The sequence below is a fragment of the Periplaneta americana genome, chromosome 14 (assembly GCF_040183065.1).
Source record: "Periplaneta americana isolate PAMFEO1 chromosome 14, P.americana_PAMFEO1_priV1, whole genome shotgun sequence".
Classification (NCBI taxonomy): domain Eukaryota; kingdom Metazoa; phylum Arthropoda; class Insecta; order Blattodea; family Blattidae; genus Periplaneta; species Periplaneta americana.
In genome coordinates, this window is record NC_091130.1 from 91709528 (window position 1) to 91726997 (window position 17470).

At 38.5% G+C, this 17470-nt stretch overlaps 2 protein-coding genes across 5 annotated transcripts in view; one reads left to right on the plus strand and one right to left on the minus strand.

Annotated features, from left to right (window-relative positions):
* LOC138713015 (uncharacterized) overlaps positions 1–876 on the minus strand; it is a 344765-nt gene extending 343889 nt beyond the window's left edge. The window contains exon 1 of the mRNA XM_069844698.1: positions 772–876. Within this exon, the coding sequence (XP_069700799.1) occupies positions 772–784 (13 nt within the window). The 5' untranslated portion in view covers positions 785–876. The remainder of the gene's footprint in view (positions 1–771) is intronic.
* The window catches only part of LOC138713561 (golgin subfamily A member 3-like), a 64967-nt gene continuing 48357 nt past the window's right edge, over positions 861–17470 (plus strand). The window contains exons 1-3 of one of the 4 annotated variants that reach the window (XM_069845736.1): positions 861–922; positions 1593–1761; positions 9970–10159. In XM_069845736.1, the coding sequence (XP_069701837.1) occupies positions 1627–1761; positions 9970–10159 (325 nt within the window). In that variant the 5' untranslated portion in view covers positions 861–922; positions 1593–1626. The other 3 variants (XM_069845734.1, XM_069845735.1, XM_069845737.1) reach the window with 3 other exon arrangements.

A 17470-nucleotide genomic window follows, 5' to 3' on the forward strand; every position in this document is an offset into this window, starting at 1 on the left:
TTAACACTATGATAAAGCAACAAAAATCTCCCTGAGGTTCTGACTGATAGGCTATATGATTCTATTATCAGATAGTACATCTTACTTGACAAGATGAGTCAGAGGAAGGACAATTGTTTGTATGCATCTGAAGTCTGATTAGTGTAATATATAGCTAATCAGCCATGTATGCAATGGAGGGGAAAAGGAACTGATCACCCTACCCCATTATCTCCTGGCCTAGTTGCCTTATGAGTGGTGCCTTGTTGCTATCACTTGTGATCCCTGTCTTCGGACAGTTGACTAAAGAACAACAAAAATCATACAAGTCTGATATACAATGTGTTGACTATCAATTATACATGACTTACTGTAATTAAGTTTTCATTAAAGCTGGTTATAATTACTTTTAAATTTGTATTAATTCCTAACACAATCATAATCAAAATATGAATTTTATGAAACAAATGGATGCAGAATTTTTTTCTCTACAAAAAACTTTCATGACATTTTCTTCTATAATAATTATGGGAGCCAATAAAACAAAATATAAATTTTAGCGTTGAAATCTCTATGGTGCATGTTCCAAGTCACCACCCGGTATGTGTGGATACTGGAAATAGTTTCCGTAATTGTGCGTTTTAATTGGGCTTTGTAACGCAAGTGACGTTGTCAAAATAATATTTTAATAAGGTACCAATTTAAATATATTTAATATTTACTTATACTATTTAAATATAATAAATTCATAATAATGAAAAGCTCATGTTCGTAAATGCTGTCACTACATACCCACTGCATTCATTTACCTTCTCGTCGCAAGAACCAAAACATACTGCTTTGTATACTGTATAGACAAATCCACCTACACAGTAAGTTGACGTCATGGTTCGGCCGCTAGATGACGCTGTGTACGTGAGCCTGAGCAGAAAGGGGCAGCCACGTAAGAGAAATGTGAATAGGGTGATCTAGACATGGGTTTGATAGTTAGGTGACATGTAATGTAAACGTTATTAGAATTGTAGAATAAATCTGGCATCCATTTCGGTATAGTGAGGATGTTTACGATCAGATGTTACATTCAAGTCCAGCGCATAGTTACAGTGATTTTTATATCTAGTTAATTAATTATACTTTAGTGACAATGAGTTTGTAAATTGATAAACGGAATGTCAAAATCTTTCATAACGGGAGGATACAGCGTCATTAAATAAGAAGAGGAGAAGAATTGTAGAGAAGAAGGAAGAAACCCGGATTCTGAAGTTTGTCCGAACGTGAGGTTTATCAGTTAAACAAATAGGCTATAAAAGTAGAGGTTTGAATTAAGGTTAGAATCAACAACTGTTGAAAGACAGTTTTATTATAAAATGAATTACAACAAATCGACATGCCTATAAATAACACGACTATTTTATAAAATGGCATTTAGCTTAGCCTATACATTATGTGTTTTAATTAATTTTGTTTTAACTTCCTAGGCTGTATGTAAAATTGAGAACAGTGACATTCTTAACATTATTTTCATACTTTCATCACTTGTTTGTATCATAAAATTTATAGAGGCAATGAGAACATTTTTACGTTATTATTGTCATCTTTTCTTTTCTTTTTAGGGGAAAGCATGACAAAGTCCGCAGTCTTGGAATTATGGACAAATTTAACCTCAATTTGTATGTAGAGCAAGTTAACCATGAAGTTGATACATCAGTTATTGTTGACGAGTGGAAAGGGAATGAAGAGGAGGCATTGGATAATGTTATAGATCCAAATACAGAGTTCAAGGTAATATTAATAGCCTATTCTGTTGTGGTAGCGAATATAGGCCTAAGATCAGAACTAATTTTCCCCATTACGTCAATTTGTAGTGTTTGACAAAGTAAAAGCTACAGATATATTTTGTGTAATGTATGCAGAAATAGATTACTGATATATGATATATGACATTGTACATCGACAATGGCCTACAGAACTGGTTCCTAAAGTGCAGGTCATTAGTCATTAATCATCCTATATATACAGGGTGAAGTGAAATAGCCTTCCAGATTTCCAGAGCGAAAGCTTATGTTGTGTGTAATAAAAACTATAATAAGTTATCATATTGGTGGAAAGTTCATAATTTTTTTTTTTCAGAAAAAAAAATGTTTTTTCCAAATGTTTAACAATCTCTTTATTATCGGTAACTATTGCAAGTAGGATCGTGAGTTTTGTCCATATCGATAGGAAATCTAATAAAGAATAATTAATCCCTCTAGTGAATTTCAATAGCGTGCATGGTTTTCGTGTAAATTTAATTTAAAAAACTTCTAAATTCAAACCATTGCACGAAGTGAACGCATGGCAATGTCTTACATCTGAATGTGAGTAGAGTGTTGTAGCGATGATATTGCTGGACTGCTGAAACTTCAAACTTAATTTTCTAATTCACCATCAAATTTAATCACAAAATTTAATAACTTATAGGTTTTCTATTCATTTACGTGTACCCTATCATCTCTTTCAATTTGCAAGGTTATTTCACTTCCACCCTGGTATATGTTGTTGTTTAGTCAACTGTCCGAAGACTGGTCTGAACCTCACAAATGATACCAAGAAGGCATCACTTATGAGGCAATTAGGTCAGGAGATAATGGGTTAGGGTGGCCAGCTCATTTCCCCCCCCCCCCATTGCATACATCGCCTAGAAGCTACATATTACACTAGTCAGACTTCATATGCACCCTGTATATATATATATATATATATATATATATATATATATAATATGCCTATATATGTTATTTACCATGAAACATATAGCTTGGCTCTCAACTGGGAACATATGCATCAGACATGCCTGCATGACCAAAATAGACTGCGACATTACTGATCTGTATCCTCTCATGTATTTTCACTCACATAGCTTTGATTAAGAGCCGAATTCATAGTGAACACTTATAAATGAGTGGTACTCAAACTCATTTCATATTTGCCTCACAGTCTAGTATATAGGCCTACAGTCACGAAGTTCAATATGTAGGGAATATGCATCCAGTGACAGTTGAAATTCAGTTAGCCACTAGGATCGCTACTGTCATACAATCTATTTATTGTTCCTAGTACTCTCAGTTGCTAACTGCTTGGAGCATTGTATGGCGAGAAATGTAAAAATATCACCTCAAGCTTCGTGACTGTATGTCAAGACTGTGGTTGTCCCTCATTCATATATGAGTGATCCTCATTTATATTTATTTCTGACCAGAGTAGTTGTTTTTCAGAAAATAGTCATTGGAATAATAATAATAATAATAATAATAATAATAATAATAATAATAATAATAATAATAATGATGATGATGACTTTGCAGAATGTATTGAACTTTATTCTGGACATATGCTGAGCAAATAAAAACGATATATTGGGAATATGGTAAATCTTAGATATATATAGGCTATGTGATGAACAGCAATTCAAGGAGAGTTTTCGTTTTAACAAATGAACTATTGTGAACATTTTTGTGTCATTAATAAGAGAAAATGTGACCAACAAATACAAATCTCTCCACTTATTAAAGCGAGTATTGCTCTGAGGTTCTGAGCAACTTCCTCTTTTCAGAGAGTATTTACAGTGATTTGTATTAGTATTAACCTTCAAATTTTTATAATGTGAAATTTTTACTGACTATTTGTTTTCATTATATTTTTGCATTTGGTTTGTGTTCATTTAGGCCTATATCGTGTGATTCAGCCAATAGTGTGCATTTCTGTGAAATGTAATATTTTCCTTCAGTTTATTTAGTTGTCAAACATCTTTCTGAAAGAAAGTCATGATTTTTTTTTACATATCTGCAAATAAATGAATGTATAATAAATAATACAAACATTTACTTTTGCAGTTTGAGTATTGGCATTGAATTTCAAGCAAATCTTCTTCCACATAATATCATTATTTCTTGGGTAGAAACATAATCAGTTTTTTTGTTTTCTATTATATATTCGTATTTTAATACCAAATCTTGCAGATGAAGCCTTTCATGGTCTGTCCAATGCTTCCCCTTAAATATAATCATTTCAGGTTAAAGCAGCAGGCTGTAGTAATTATTTACAAAGATGAATTCAACAAACCACTAATAATAACTGATCCATGCTCTGCTTGTCCTGTGATACATAAAAAACAGATCCAAAAGACCATGACATCACAGAATGCAATGTTGCCATATATCATACCAGTACTGCTATAAATGTCACTCTGTTACTCATTGTATGAGTGTAGATCTTATGTAAGTGTTGCTTATGAAATGGAAACAGATATGAGTGACTTATCACTTAAGTGACCCACTCTTAAGTATTCACTACGAATTCGGCCCTAAGAATAGTATTGTAAATTTTATTAGTTACAACAATGTAATTTATTCGTCACAACAATAATTCCTTTCTACAATTCATCTTAAACGCTCTCGTCAACAATTGGATTTTCACTCAACACAGTATTCGTTATAGCACTCCACCGACGACAATGACAATTTACTTGGACTAGTACGAACAACAATGAACTGTTAATCTTAACTAATATTTACAAAGCACTATTTACAAATCAGAACTACCAGTTCTCAGTTCACAGTTCTTCTATCTCAGTCACTCGGGTCCCTCCAACTGCGGTCCACTGCACTCGAACTCAGGTCCCTTCAACTGCGATCCACTGCACTCGAACTCAGGCCTTCGGCTGCTGACGCAGTTGCGGACGCACACTCGAGTCGAACTCCGGTGCACAAGACTGGCTTCCTTGCTCTGGCTTTCTCACTGACTGAATAACTGAAAACTCTCGAGTTTGCTGGCGCTTCTTCTTTTATAGCAAAATCATAGTTGCGAGAACTTTCTACAGGTGTGTAGAGAATTATCTGGATATCTCCACTTCGACGCACTTCTGGAAGGGTCGGGAAGGTCCATTCCCCCTTACTCCGCATGCAGCAGTTGCGCGCGCACTCTCGCTTCACTCTCTCGCCGCGTTGGCCCTTTCCCCTCTCCGCCGCGCGCCATTCATCCGTGCTCCGCGCGATCTGCTTTCTTGCGGGACGCTGGTCGTGAGTTCGAATCTCACGTCGCTGTCACATTGCCCCCTCCTTAGGGCTGCTCGTCCCGGGCAGTCCCTTGGTAGGCTGCTAGTCGGTCCAACGTTTGGGGTCCTCTGGCTGCTCCCTCCTTATGGTGGCGCCACCCCATCCTTGGCTTGGCTGGGCAGCGATACTCGTACCGCGTGGGCGCCATCTTGCTTTTCCACTTGGCCCTCCAAGGAGAGCTCGCCGGTCACGGGTTGGTCTTCGGCGTCCATCAGGAACACTTCATCCCGACCAAGACGGAGTATACGGCGCCGGACGTCCACCGTCGCATCGAGTAACCGCATGGCGTCGAGTCCCAGGACGACGTCCTCGGTGATGTTGGCGACGAACACCCACATCTCCAGTTTCCTCTTCCCCAAGGTCAGGTCCAGGAAGACCTCTCTCTGGATGGGCAAGCTCTCGCCTGAAGCAGTCCGTAGCTCGTATTGGCGCAGCGGCGTCCTCCCAGGTAGGCCACGCACGACGTCTGGTCTGGTGATAGTGAGCATCGCCCCGGTGTCCACCAGTACTCTGCATGGACGGCCTCTTATCCGTCCTTCAGCAATCAGCCCATCGTCGCACCTTCTGTCGACCGGTTTCAGGACGAGCCGAGGGGACGGTGATGATGGCGCCGACGTGCTCCTCCTAGCATCGGCCCCCTCTCTCTCCTGACTGTTGCCAGGTCGGTCGCAACTCCTCCGCAGGTGCCCAGGTTCACCGCAGGACCAGCAGGTGGGCACCCGTCGTCTCCGTTGCTCAGGCGACTGTTGGTTTCTCTCGGTGTCAGCCACCTCTCTCTCCTGCCGGTGGCCGGAGCGGTCGCAGTCCCTCCTTAGGTGTCCCGGTCTCCCGCAGGACCAGCAGTTGGGCGTCCGTCGTCTCCGTCGTTCCGTTGACTGTTGGCGCTCCTCGACGTCGGCCACCTCTCTCTCCTGCTTGTGGCCAGATTGGTCACAGTCCCTTCTCAGGTGTCCCTGTCTCCCGCAGGACCAGCAGGTGGGCGCCCGTCGTCTCCGCCGCTTCGTTGACTGTTGGCGCTCCTCGACGTCGGCCACCTCTCTCTCCTGCCTGTGGCCGGATTGGTCACAGTCCCTTCTCAAGTATCCCGGTTTGCCACAGGACCAGCAGGTGGGCGCCCGTCGTCTCCGCCGCTCCGTTGACTGCCTCTCGGGTGGCTTCGGTTGGCGCCCCCCAGCATCCGTCGCCGTGACGCTCCTGATCCAGTGCGGTGTTGAGACTCCCGCCGCCAACTTGGCCACCTCCATCCTGAGGGCCACCGCCAGAGCTGCGTTGATGATGCGATGCTCTGCTAAGAGTAGCTGTTGTCTTATTTCCGGGTCTCGAACTCCGCTGCCGAAGGTGTAGGCCGCCTCTCCAGCGATGAAGTCATTAGGTAGGCCCCTGAGGGCCTTATGGGCAAGTTGTTCCACCGCCATCGCGAATTCTTGTAGGGACTCGCCTGACTGTTGGACCCTCGTTTTTAGTTGGGTCCTAAATGCTGCAGCAAGTTGATGGTCACCATAACGTCCCTCCAGGGCCGCCATTATCTCAGCGGCTGTCCCATCTTCTGGAACGCTGTGAAGAATCTCCGACGCCTGTCCCTGAAGCGCGGCCAGCAGCTGAGTAGTTTTCTCTGCCGGCGTCCACCCATTGTGCTCTGCGATGGCCTCGAACTGGCGACGGAATATCGCCCAAGACGTCGTACCGTCGAACTTCGGCGTCTTGACGTTGTAATGTCTGGCTAAAGGCGATGGTTCCCCAGGTCCACTATATGGAGTCCTCAACTCTGTGGCCGCTTCTTGCATGGCACGTCGAACCTCCTCGGCAACTATCTGTTTATGTTCTCTAGCCTGGCGATCCACCAACGCGAGGATGTGCTTGTTTTCTACAGCATGTTGGTCCATCAGCACACACGTTTCCTCTTGACGACGTTCGAGATCGCGGATTTTGCCGTCGAAATGGTCTACCTCCTGTCTCTCAACTCGGCTACTGTCTCATTTATAGTTGTAAAATTCTGGTTTAGTTTATCCAAATCTGCCTTAAGTTCGTCTTTCACGATGGCGACAATTCCATCTACGTGGGCCGAAACGCTTTCAATTTGCGTAGTGACGTCATCTTTCACTCCGCTTATGTCGCCTTTCACTCAGCTTATGTCGCCTTTCACTTCACTTATGTCACTTTTCATCTCCGTTTTCACTTCACTTATGTCGTTCTTGACCTCACTGATATCGTTCTTCATTTCTGCTTTTACGTCACTTATGTCCTTTTTCATTTCAGCTTTCATTTCCGCGGTGGCTTGCAGGATCTGCTGTAGGTTCTCCATTGTTGATAATGTCCCGATTCTGACACCAATGTAAATTTTATTAGTTACAACAATGTAATTTATTCGTCACAACAATAATTCCTTTCTACAATTCATCTTAAACACTCTCGTCAACAATTGGATTTTCACTCAACACAGTATTCGTTATAGCACTCCACCGACGACAATGACAATTTACTTGGACTAGTACGAACAACAATGAACTGTTAATCTTAACTAATATTTACAAAGCACTATTTACAAATCAGAACTACCAGTTCTCAGTTCACAGTTCTTCTATCTCAGTCACTCGAGTTCACAGTATCTCGAACCACAGACCTTCAGAGACAGTTCACTGTACTCGAACTCGGGTCCCTCCAACTGCGGTCCACTGCACTCGAACTCAGGTCCCTTCAACTGCGATCCACTGCACTCGAACTCAGGCCTTCGGCTGCTGACGCAGTTGCGGACGCACACTCGAGTCGAACTCCGGTGCACAAGACTGGCTTCCTTGCTCTGGCTTTCTCACTGACTGAATAACTGAAAACTCTCGAGTTTGCTGGCGCTTCTTCTTTTATAGCAAAATCATAGTTGCGAGAACTTTCTACAGGTGTGTAGAGAATTATCTGGATATCTCCACTTCGACGCACTTCTGGAAGGGTCGGGAAGGTCCATTCCCCCTTACTCCGCATGCAGCAGTTGCGCGCGCACTCTCGCTCCACTCTCTCGCCGCGTTGGCCCTTTCCCCTCTCCACCACGCGCCATTCATTCGTGCTCCGCGCGATCTGCTTTCTTGCGGGACGCTGGTCGTGAGTTCGAATCTCACGTCGCTGTCACAGTATGTACACTGTTTTATTGTATTTATATTTGATGAGTGCAGTTGTTCAAAGTGGTATCCAACTGTATGCACATCTTTCACTGAAATTGTTATTCACATGCAAAAGTTGTACTTATTTCAGTGATGCTTGCAGTTTCTCTTATAGGCCCTACCATATTGCTTCCAAGTTCGTATATAGTGTGGGGCAGAGGGCTGCATTAGAAGGTTTTGCTCGAGCACGACTATGATTAGCAGATAAGATATGGGAATGAGAGCTGTTTGCTCAATGTGAAATGTGAAGAGAAAGATGGAGTGAAGTAGAAACTTCTTAAGAAGGAATACAAATAGAGTGCGAAAGTAGGAATAAATGTGAAGTGTGGGATGAAGATCATTATAATGCAAGACTTACATACAGGGTGATTCACGAGGATTTACCGTCCTTTACAGAGCTTATTTCTGAAGACATTTTGAGCAAAAAATGTCATATAAACATACTTCCTATTCTCAATATTTTCAGAGTTACACTATTTTATAGTTGTTTGTAAAATACGTTTTTCTTTAGTTTGAAGGTAAAAAAGAATAATACAAATAGAGTATGAACCATTCAGAAGTATCATTTCTTTAATTTGCAAGTATTATGAAGCTAAAAATGTGCTGTGAACTCCTTAGTTGCTTCGTACAGACATTTTTTTTCTATTTTTAACTAGAAAATTACATTATTCTTATGCACTTATCACAACAATTATTACAAATCACACCACTTCCACTGACTTAATTATTTGCAGTTCAATTTTGCATCCTAGTTTACAGTCTTGGAGAGTTCACAACACATTTTAAAAAATGTCGCCGTTTGCTTGAATACACTTGGCTTTGGCTGCACGCTTCTGAACGGCACTCATCATGCTATGGAACTGCATACAGCTATCTTTGATTTTCGTAGCACCCATGCTGGCTGCTGACTGCATGCTGGCCAAGATCACACGTTCACAGCAATGCGTTCCAGTAACGAAACGTAACTCTGTAAATATTGAGAATAGGACCCATGTTTATATGACACTTTTTGCTCAGATTGTCTTGGAAATAAGCTCCGTAAAGGACGGTAAATCCTCGTGAATCACTCTGTATAGTGACTTTAAGAAGTATTCAACTGTCTTGTTCTTTGATAAAGGAAATTGTTTAGAATGGTGATGGAGGTTAGTTGCAGATATGGGTTGAATTTATTACTATAATATTAGTATACAGTATACTATATTGTACTTCTGTTTATATAATCAGTTGATGAATTTATGTAATCATTCAAACTTAACTAACAAAGTTTCGTTAAATGCCATCCAAACTTTTAAAAATGACAGTGTAAGAGACAGTATTGGGGCAGCTTTGAGTGTGGCGATAAAATATTCTAATTAGATGTAAATATGTCATTATGAGCATGGTATGCTCACTCATGTTAGGCTCAAGGGTAGGAGACTCGAGAAAAGTCGAATGAGCAAATGTAGGCTAGTGTCTTGCAGTATTGCAGTGTGCAGATTATTCCTGTATACTCTATTTTATGAGGTGTGAGTAATGATTTCTGCTTCGGGAATATGCGAATGCAGATGAACACCACTTTGATCAACTATAACACAGATGAGAAAAGAAGTTATAGGAGTAAATATACGCACAAGGTTGTGAATCGATGAGGACGATCTACACTCGTGCAAACATGTCTGATACGCATGTTCCCAACCAGCATCCAAGCTGAACGCTCTGTAGTGTAACCCTTTTCTAGCTTTAATTTACATAGCTTGTTCTTCATTCAGTGTCGAGACTTTGAAGAAAGTATAACAAGGAATCCTTTAAACAGTTATGGTTTAACAAGTGAATCTGATATTTCTGAAGAGAGAAAGTTTATATCAGAATCACAGCTTTCAGAGAAGATTTCGTCGGGATATTTAGTTCACCAACTGCAGTCTGATTGCTTGAATAGAGCACTTGAGGAAACATTAGAAGGTAATTAAGAATTTAAATAAATACTCAATCTTGTGTGTATTTATATTAATGTACGTTTAACATTAAGAAACTGTAAATTGTGTTGGGTAATGAATATTTGTATTGCCGTCAGAACTGTTGTAATTTCTACATAGATAAAATGTAATAAACCTACAAAACAACAAGAACAATCTCTTATGTCAAACAAAACTAATATTTTAGATCTCATGAACATAATTAGACTACTATTTAGTTAATAATTGCATGGATATGCGCATGTATGTGAAAAAGAGGGAGGGAGAGAGAGACAAATGAGGAGAGTAGAGTAGAGAGATGGATAGAGAAGAGAGAGGGCAGAGAGAGCAGGATGGGTATATGTGTGTGAAGACTAGGTCTGTTTAAGTTTTGATAAACATAAGTCAAATGTAAGGGTGCTTAATTGAATGGTTTCAAGTTTTTTGACAACGGGAATTCTGTCACTAACATGTTGAAATACTTCACGTTCCATGTTTGATAGATAAATTGTTTAGATTGGTATGTTATGCTGTATTTTTCTTTTTTGTTGCTTGTTGGCATTCTATGTCAAACCAATATCTGTTTCACTGATACTGTTTTTCTTAAGACATGTTTCTTATTCTAGCTGTAAAGCAACTATAAGAATATTACGGATTGAATAAATCCATCCATCCATATTATCTATTTGACAAATGGCCAAGAGTAGTGTGATGTGCAGATTGGGAGCTTATACCCATTCTAGTAACCATGATGAGTTAATTGTCTTATTCAGAAACAGAAAGAAAGAATAGACCTACGTCAGTTGGTCCAAGAAACTGACCATGCAGCTTATAAATGACCAATAACTATTGTCTTCTTCAAATACCAATAGTTTAATAATAATACGTAGTGTAACCTACAGCTAACATTCAGTAGAATTAGAAAAAACAAATCTGCTGAGATGGTTATTAACATTTTTAAAATCAATTTGCAACTACACATCATTCATCCAAGCATCTCCATCAATGAGTGATGTGCTGAAGTTGCAGTTATTTTTACTGCTTTATGCATTGTTTTCATTGTGCCATTAGAGGCAAACTACATAGCACTGCATGGTGATGATTAATGTAGCAGTGGTGGAATGCTGGTAGAGGAATTGAAAGTATCTTGCAAAACCTACTATAAATTCTTCTTGGATTCATCAGGATTCGAACCCATGTTATGAGAGTGGAAAACCAGTCTACAGCTAATGATGTGCTGTTTTAATTAACATGAGGAATTATTATACACTTATAAATATTAATCTGTGAGGCATATGCACAAAGAGAATTCAATAAAAGGAGTCAGTTATAGCACAGTTTTTCATTAGAAGTATGACTGGACTCGAGTTAACAGTGAAAGGGAGCCATGCAGACTGCGAGGTTCAGTCATGTTTCTAATGGAAGACTCTATATAATCCTTGATTGAAATGAAAATATTTTATTGTATAACAGTTGAATCGAAATTTTGCATATTGCATATCTACAGGTATATTATATACAGAATACAACATAGGCATGTTTCCATCATAACTATGTGATATAGCAGAAAATCTAGAAATGCCATGTCCAAGGGACCTGCAGGATCCATTCTCAATCAATGGTAGCAAGATGATTAGAAAATTAGAGAATCGGGTGGACGAGGAGCAGAGAGAAAACGGAGGGGGAGAGACAGTGAATCTGTGATCAAATCGGGTGCCAGGAGGATGATATACAAGAGTGGGTCCTTCCTTTGTAGTAGAAAAGGCGACTTCACCAGAAAAGATTACCCTTTTCCAATCCTGATCACCATTTCCCACTGCAAAGACTAAACGCTCTTCTATATGCTTCTCCTTATGAACTTTTCTAAGAATGGCACATCGAGATTTCAAATTGACGGCCCTTAAACAATTTCTCACAGCCAGGAAAATTAACAGCTGCCTTCAAAGTAGCAGTGGTATGAAAAGGATTCCTTTCAACCTCTGCCACTAATCTGACATCTTGTTGTAGTGTTGAAATTTTCCTTTTATCACTCCCAGGTTTTCTGCCAAAAATTGCCGAATGTTGATAATTTTGCATCTATCTCTGAGCTGTCCTTTCTGAAGCATGAAAACGCCTATCTGTCTTGGATGCCAAAAAACCAAGGTGAATCACAGCCCGTATTACAGTTTTGTTTGGTCCTGCACCTCTTTGTAGAGTCATGCCGGTCAAAGTCGCAGGCAGAAATGGCACCGTGGTTTCCTCAAAGAGTCTTAGCCTCTACTTAGGTCTTAAAATAATGGCAAAGCATTCACTATAATAAAAATATGCATTCTTCAATTAGAAAATAATAATATAAATATTAGACTGTTATTAATGACTATATATCATTTGCCGACATTAATAAATGCACAGAGTTAAAAAAAAATCTAGACCTCAGAACCATAATTTGTTTTCGAAAGACCTGCATTGAACTGTATCTACACAATATGTCCTTAATCATTGCTTTGGCTATAGTTACAAATAATGCTGCTGCTGCAGCTGCTACTACAACTACAAATTTTGTCATAAACGTAACCTTTTTATATCATTATTAAATATTCAGAATATAATCTAAATTAATGTTAAGTTGTAGTGTTTCTGAAAATGCATTGCATTACTTCAGTACCAAATAAATGCCATAGCTCAGTTGGAAGAACGTCGGAATTTAGATGTCAACGTCTCAGATTCAAATCTTCGTCACTCCTTTTCATTTTATTGTGTTACAGGATAGTATAATGTAATAATATGAGAAGAAAATACTAACGCTCCTATTATGCAACTGTATTGTTCCAAACCTAACATTAAATTTATATTATTTGCTAAAGAGTCATACCAGAATATAAATGATAACTTGAATATTATTTATATCGCTAAAGAATGCTAACAGAATACAAAACTTGAATATTATTTATATTGCTAACGAACGATAATAAAATAAAATAACTTGAACAAGGCTCGAACTCACAACCTTTGAATCATTAAGCGATCACTCTACCACTGCTCTACGAGATCCAGATATCGAATGACTCCTGCTTAAACACCATAGTTCCGAAACTGCTTCAAGTGTGCAACTACAAGCACATGCATCGTGTAACATCACTGTGATCCGAAGTGGTCTTAGAATATATTAGCTGTCGTGAGTGCCGTCACTTTTTTTTTTTTTTTACAGATGTACATAAATATTATTTTAAGAAATGCAGGGAACAAATATAGACAAATAATAATCAAAGGAAATCCATTTTGTGCACTTTTCACTTTGTAAAATGACTCAGATAACTTAGACTAAGTGCTGGCCTTCTATACTCGAAGTTGTGGGTTTGATCCCAGCCAGGTCGATTGCATTTAAGTGTGTTTAAATGCGACAGGCTCATGTCAGTAGATTTATTGGCATGTGAAACAACTCCTGTGGGACAAAATTCTGGCACACCGGCGATGCTGATATAATGTCTGCAGTTGCGAGCATCGTTAAATAAACCATAATTTAATTTAATTTTAACTTAGACCAGTGGTCGTCAGTACTCACTGAAATGAGTAACGGGTAAGCAGTACATCGTAATATGTCCCGTCGTGCAACAGGAAGAGGGAGAGAGCATACTTGCCAGCAGCCACGGTTGCACCATAGTACAGGCTCTTATCTGTGGGTAAGACATGCTAACCCGAGTGTGCACTGTGCTGATGACCGCTGACTTAGATAATGGAAATGATAAACTCTAGTTAGCTCCACGGTAAAATACTAATTTTTACTCCATTTGTATTTTATTTTTGATCCAACAAAAAAATTCGTCTTTACGAAAAGTCTTAAAAATACGGTTATGAAACCCACACCATGCTTGAGACTGATGTCTTATTTGCATTGCTTTATTTCATGATCAAATGAAAGTGAGAGATGGAATAATTTTATATTAAGTATTATATATTTTGTAAAGTACACATTTTTATTACTTAATTACATATTTCAGTGAGCCATGTTAATGTATAATAATAATTTTGTATCAACAAAAGCCGCTCTAAATAAGGTTTGGTTCACATGGAATACTAATTTTATTGTTACTACATTTTAATTTTTTGTGAAACTTTGTTATGCTTCCAAACCAAGCACGGTAAGATAAACTTAAATTATTGAAAATAACCTTAAAATTGTAATCCTGTCCTTAATTACATAAAATGAATTAACCAATCAAAATCAGTTCATTACAATATATATATATTGAATTACTATAGATTATCTTTTGTATAATTATTTGCCTGTATATTATGCCACTTACCAAAAATAAGAGAGTTCGAAATAACACAAAAAAAAAAACTTCTTAATTAATTCTGGAACTGATCAGAAAAATAATTATGAGATATTAGCTTGTTGAAAACTTTAATCCTGTCCATAGTTTTATAACAGCAAAGTAACAATAAATAGTACCAAAATATTACAAACAAAAGAGTCCTGCAGTTTTTTTGGTGAAATCAAATAAGTATATTTACTTACCTATGGCTTTTAAGCAACCCGGAGGTTAATTGCCGCCCTTATATAAGTCCACCATCAGTTCCTATCCTGTGCAAGATTAATCCAGTCTCTATCATCATATCCCACCTCTCGCAAATCCTTTTTAATATTATCCTCCCATCTATGTCTCGACCTCCCCTAAGGTCTTTTTCTCTCTGGCCTCCCAACTAACACTCTATATGCAATTCTGCATTCATCCATATGTTCTACATGCCCTGCCTATCAAGCTCTCACGGAATCTACCGAAGTCTTCCAAAGGGAACTTAGCATATGGCAGCCATTCATTTTTTTGTTTAAGACTGTACATCTATTATTAGGTAGTACACTTGGTTAAAATGAAAGTGGCAGGCATCTGAGAGACTAAGTTCGAATTGGGTATTTCCATGAGTGCTCGGGACAACCAGGCTTTGTTCAAAAGATTGTGTATATTCTTCTAGTAGTTATAATGGGGAACACAACTATTAATCATTAAAATCTTCCGAGAAAATAATTCATATACGAGATTTAAAACGGACAGATCGTTCAGAGTGTTTAAACAGTGAATATTGTAACACACACACACACACACACTATATACTGTAAAATACAACAGGTTCTCAAGTGAAGTATGACCGTTGCTCATTACAATGCCATTCTGACAGCAGTGAAACTCATAGCGAAGTTTGTAGAGCGATAACATCAGTGAAAATATTACAGGTTTTCGTCATTTATTTTTATCCTTAGAATACTTTTCGCTTTATTATTTTTTTCGTGTTAATAAAAACTTTTGAAGCTAGATTGAAGTAACACTAAAGATGGCAATTGGGAGCTTTCATATTAAAATGCTGTGTTAATTATTTTATTAATCCCTGCCGCTTTGCACTCTATTGTCTAAGTAACATTCAATAAATATGTTGACAGTTAAATAATTGGCAATAATTAATTTGCACGTTGTGCTATAGGGAATATGATTATTGTACTAATCTAAATCCGTGATCATCAGGGTCTAAACATATTAATTGTAAAAAAGAAGAAAAACTATAATTCTGATGACAAAATATATCCTGATTTTCTGGAATTATAACCACAAATTTTACCAATTTTGTAATTATCTGTACATAAGCAAAATTATTTGATTATATTACACTAAAAGGAGTTGTGAAAAATAAAAGGAAGGATAAAACAAAAAATTCACTATGGAGATTCGAAGCATGCTGTGGAGGTAGCCCAAATCAGCGCCTTGCATTATGAAGTTAACTAAAGCGGTCCACAGAGGTTTATGGTAGTGAACTGCACACTCACCCTAAGGGACTTACAAAATTTTCGCTGCTGAAGAGACTGGCCACTTTCATTTTGACCACGTGTACATTTGACTTGACGATATGTCAGAGGAAGAACAATTGTTTGTATACATCTGAAGTCTGATTAGTGTCATATGTTACTAGTCAGTGATGTATGCAATGGTAAGTGGGGAAAGGAACTAGCCACCCTACTGCGTTATCTCCTGGCTTAGTTGTCTCATGAGTGATGTCGTATTGATGTCACTTATGAGGTTCGAGCCTGTCTTTGGGCGATTGACTAAAAAGAAAAAGAACATAATAATCATCATCATAAGTAATTATTATCCAATTGATTGTTTCGCTGTGCCAGTGTCAAAGCTTGCTGATTAGATGGAAGGTAAATTGTCCTCTTAAGAATAGCAACCTGGCCTCTGTTACCAATCTCTTCATTTGACATAGATTTATACATAGTATACCATGTCTGGGATTCCTCATTAATATTATCCAGAATGTTACAATAAATATTTTTTTATGCTCATAATTAGTTTGAAATCTTCTACGTTCATGTGTTTCGCTTCTTCAGTGTGTAGGTAAGTTAAGTTGAATGCCTCCTTGTCTTCAGAAAATCAGTCTTTCGGAGACTGACACAGTGTGGGTATGGGACAATATAGTCCTTCTTTAGTATTCGGTAAGAGACTCTGCGAACTGCTGTGTGGTTCGCTTGGCACCATGCTATTGTAGGCGTAGTGATATCTACAATTTACACCAAGGCTTTGCACACAATCTCTGCTCTATTGCTGTCAGTTTCAATCAGAGTAGTAGACATTCATGTCTTGAGCAGATCATTATCATGGGGTACAGGCTTCAGCTTCACTGAATATAGTCTTACATCTCTACTACCTTTCAAGAAAAGATCATGAAGTGCATTCACAGTTGGCTCAAACTCTTCACTAAATTTTCAAATCACTTTCTACTTTTAGTCTACCTGGTATTACATATCTTCTGAAGTTGTAGCCCAGTAATATTTTTTCTCTGGGAATTTTGTTTGAGAAAATTAACGAGTTCTTTTACTATCCTATATTATTCCTTATGTCTGGTATTGTATTTAAATTATTCACCACTAAATTTAGTCTGTGACTGGTACAATGGAAAAAACACTACCATATTGTACACTTGGTCAAAATGAAAGTAGCCAGCGTCTGAGAGACAAAGTTCGAATTGGGTATTTCCATTAGCGCTCGGAACAGCCAGGCTTTGTTCAAAAGATTGCATATATTCTTCTAGTAGTTATAATGAGGAACACAACTATTAATCACTAAAATCTTCCGAGAAAATAATTCATATACGAGATTTAAAACAGACAGATCGCTCAGAGTATTTAAACAGTGAATATTGTAACACAAATACTATATACTGTGTAACAGGTTCTCAAGTGGAGTACGAACATTGATCGATACAATGCCATTCTGACTCCAGTAAAACTCTTAGCATAGTTGGTAGAGCATTAGCTGGGAGTTCGTGAGATTGCAAGTTCAAATCTTTG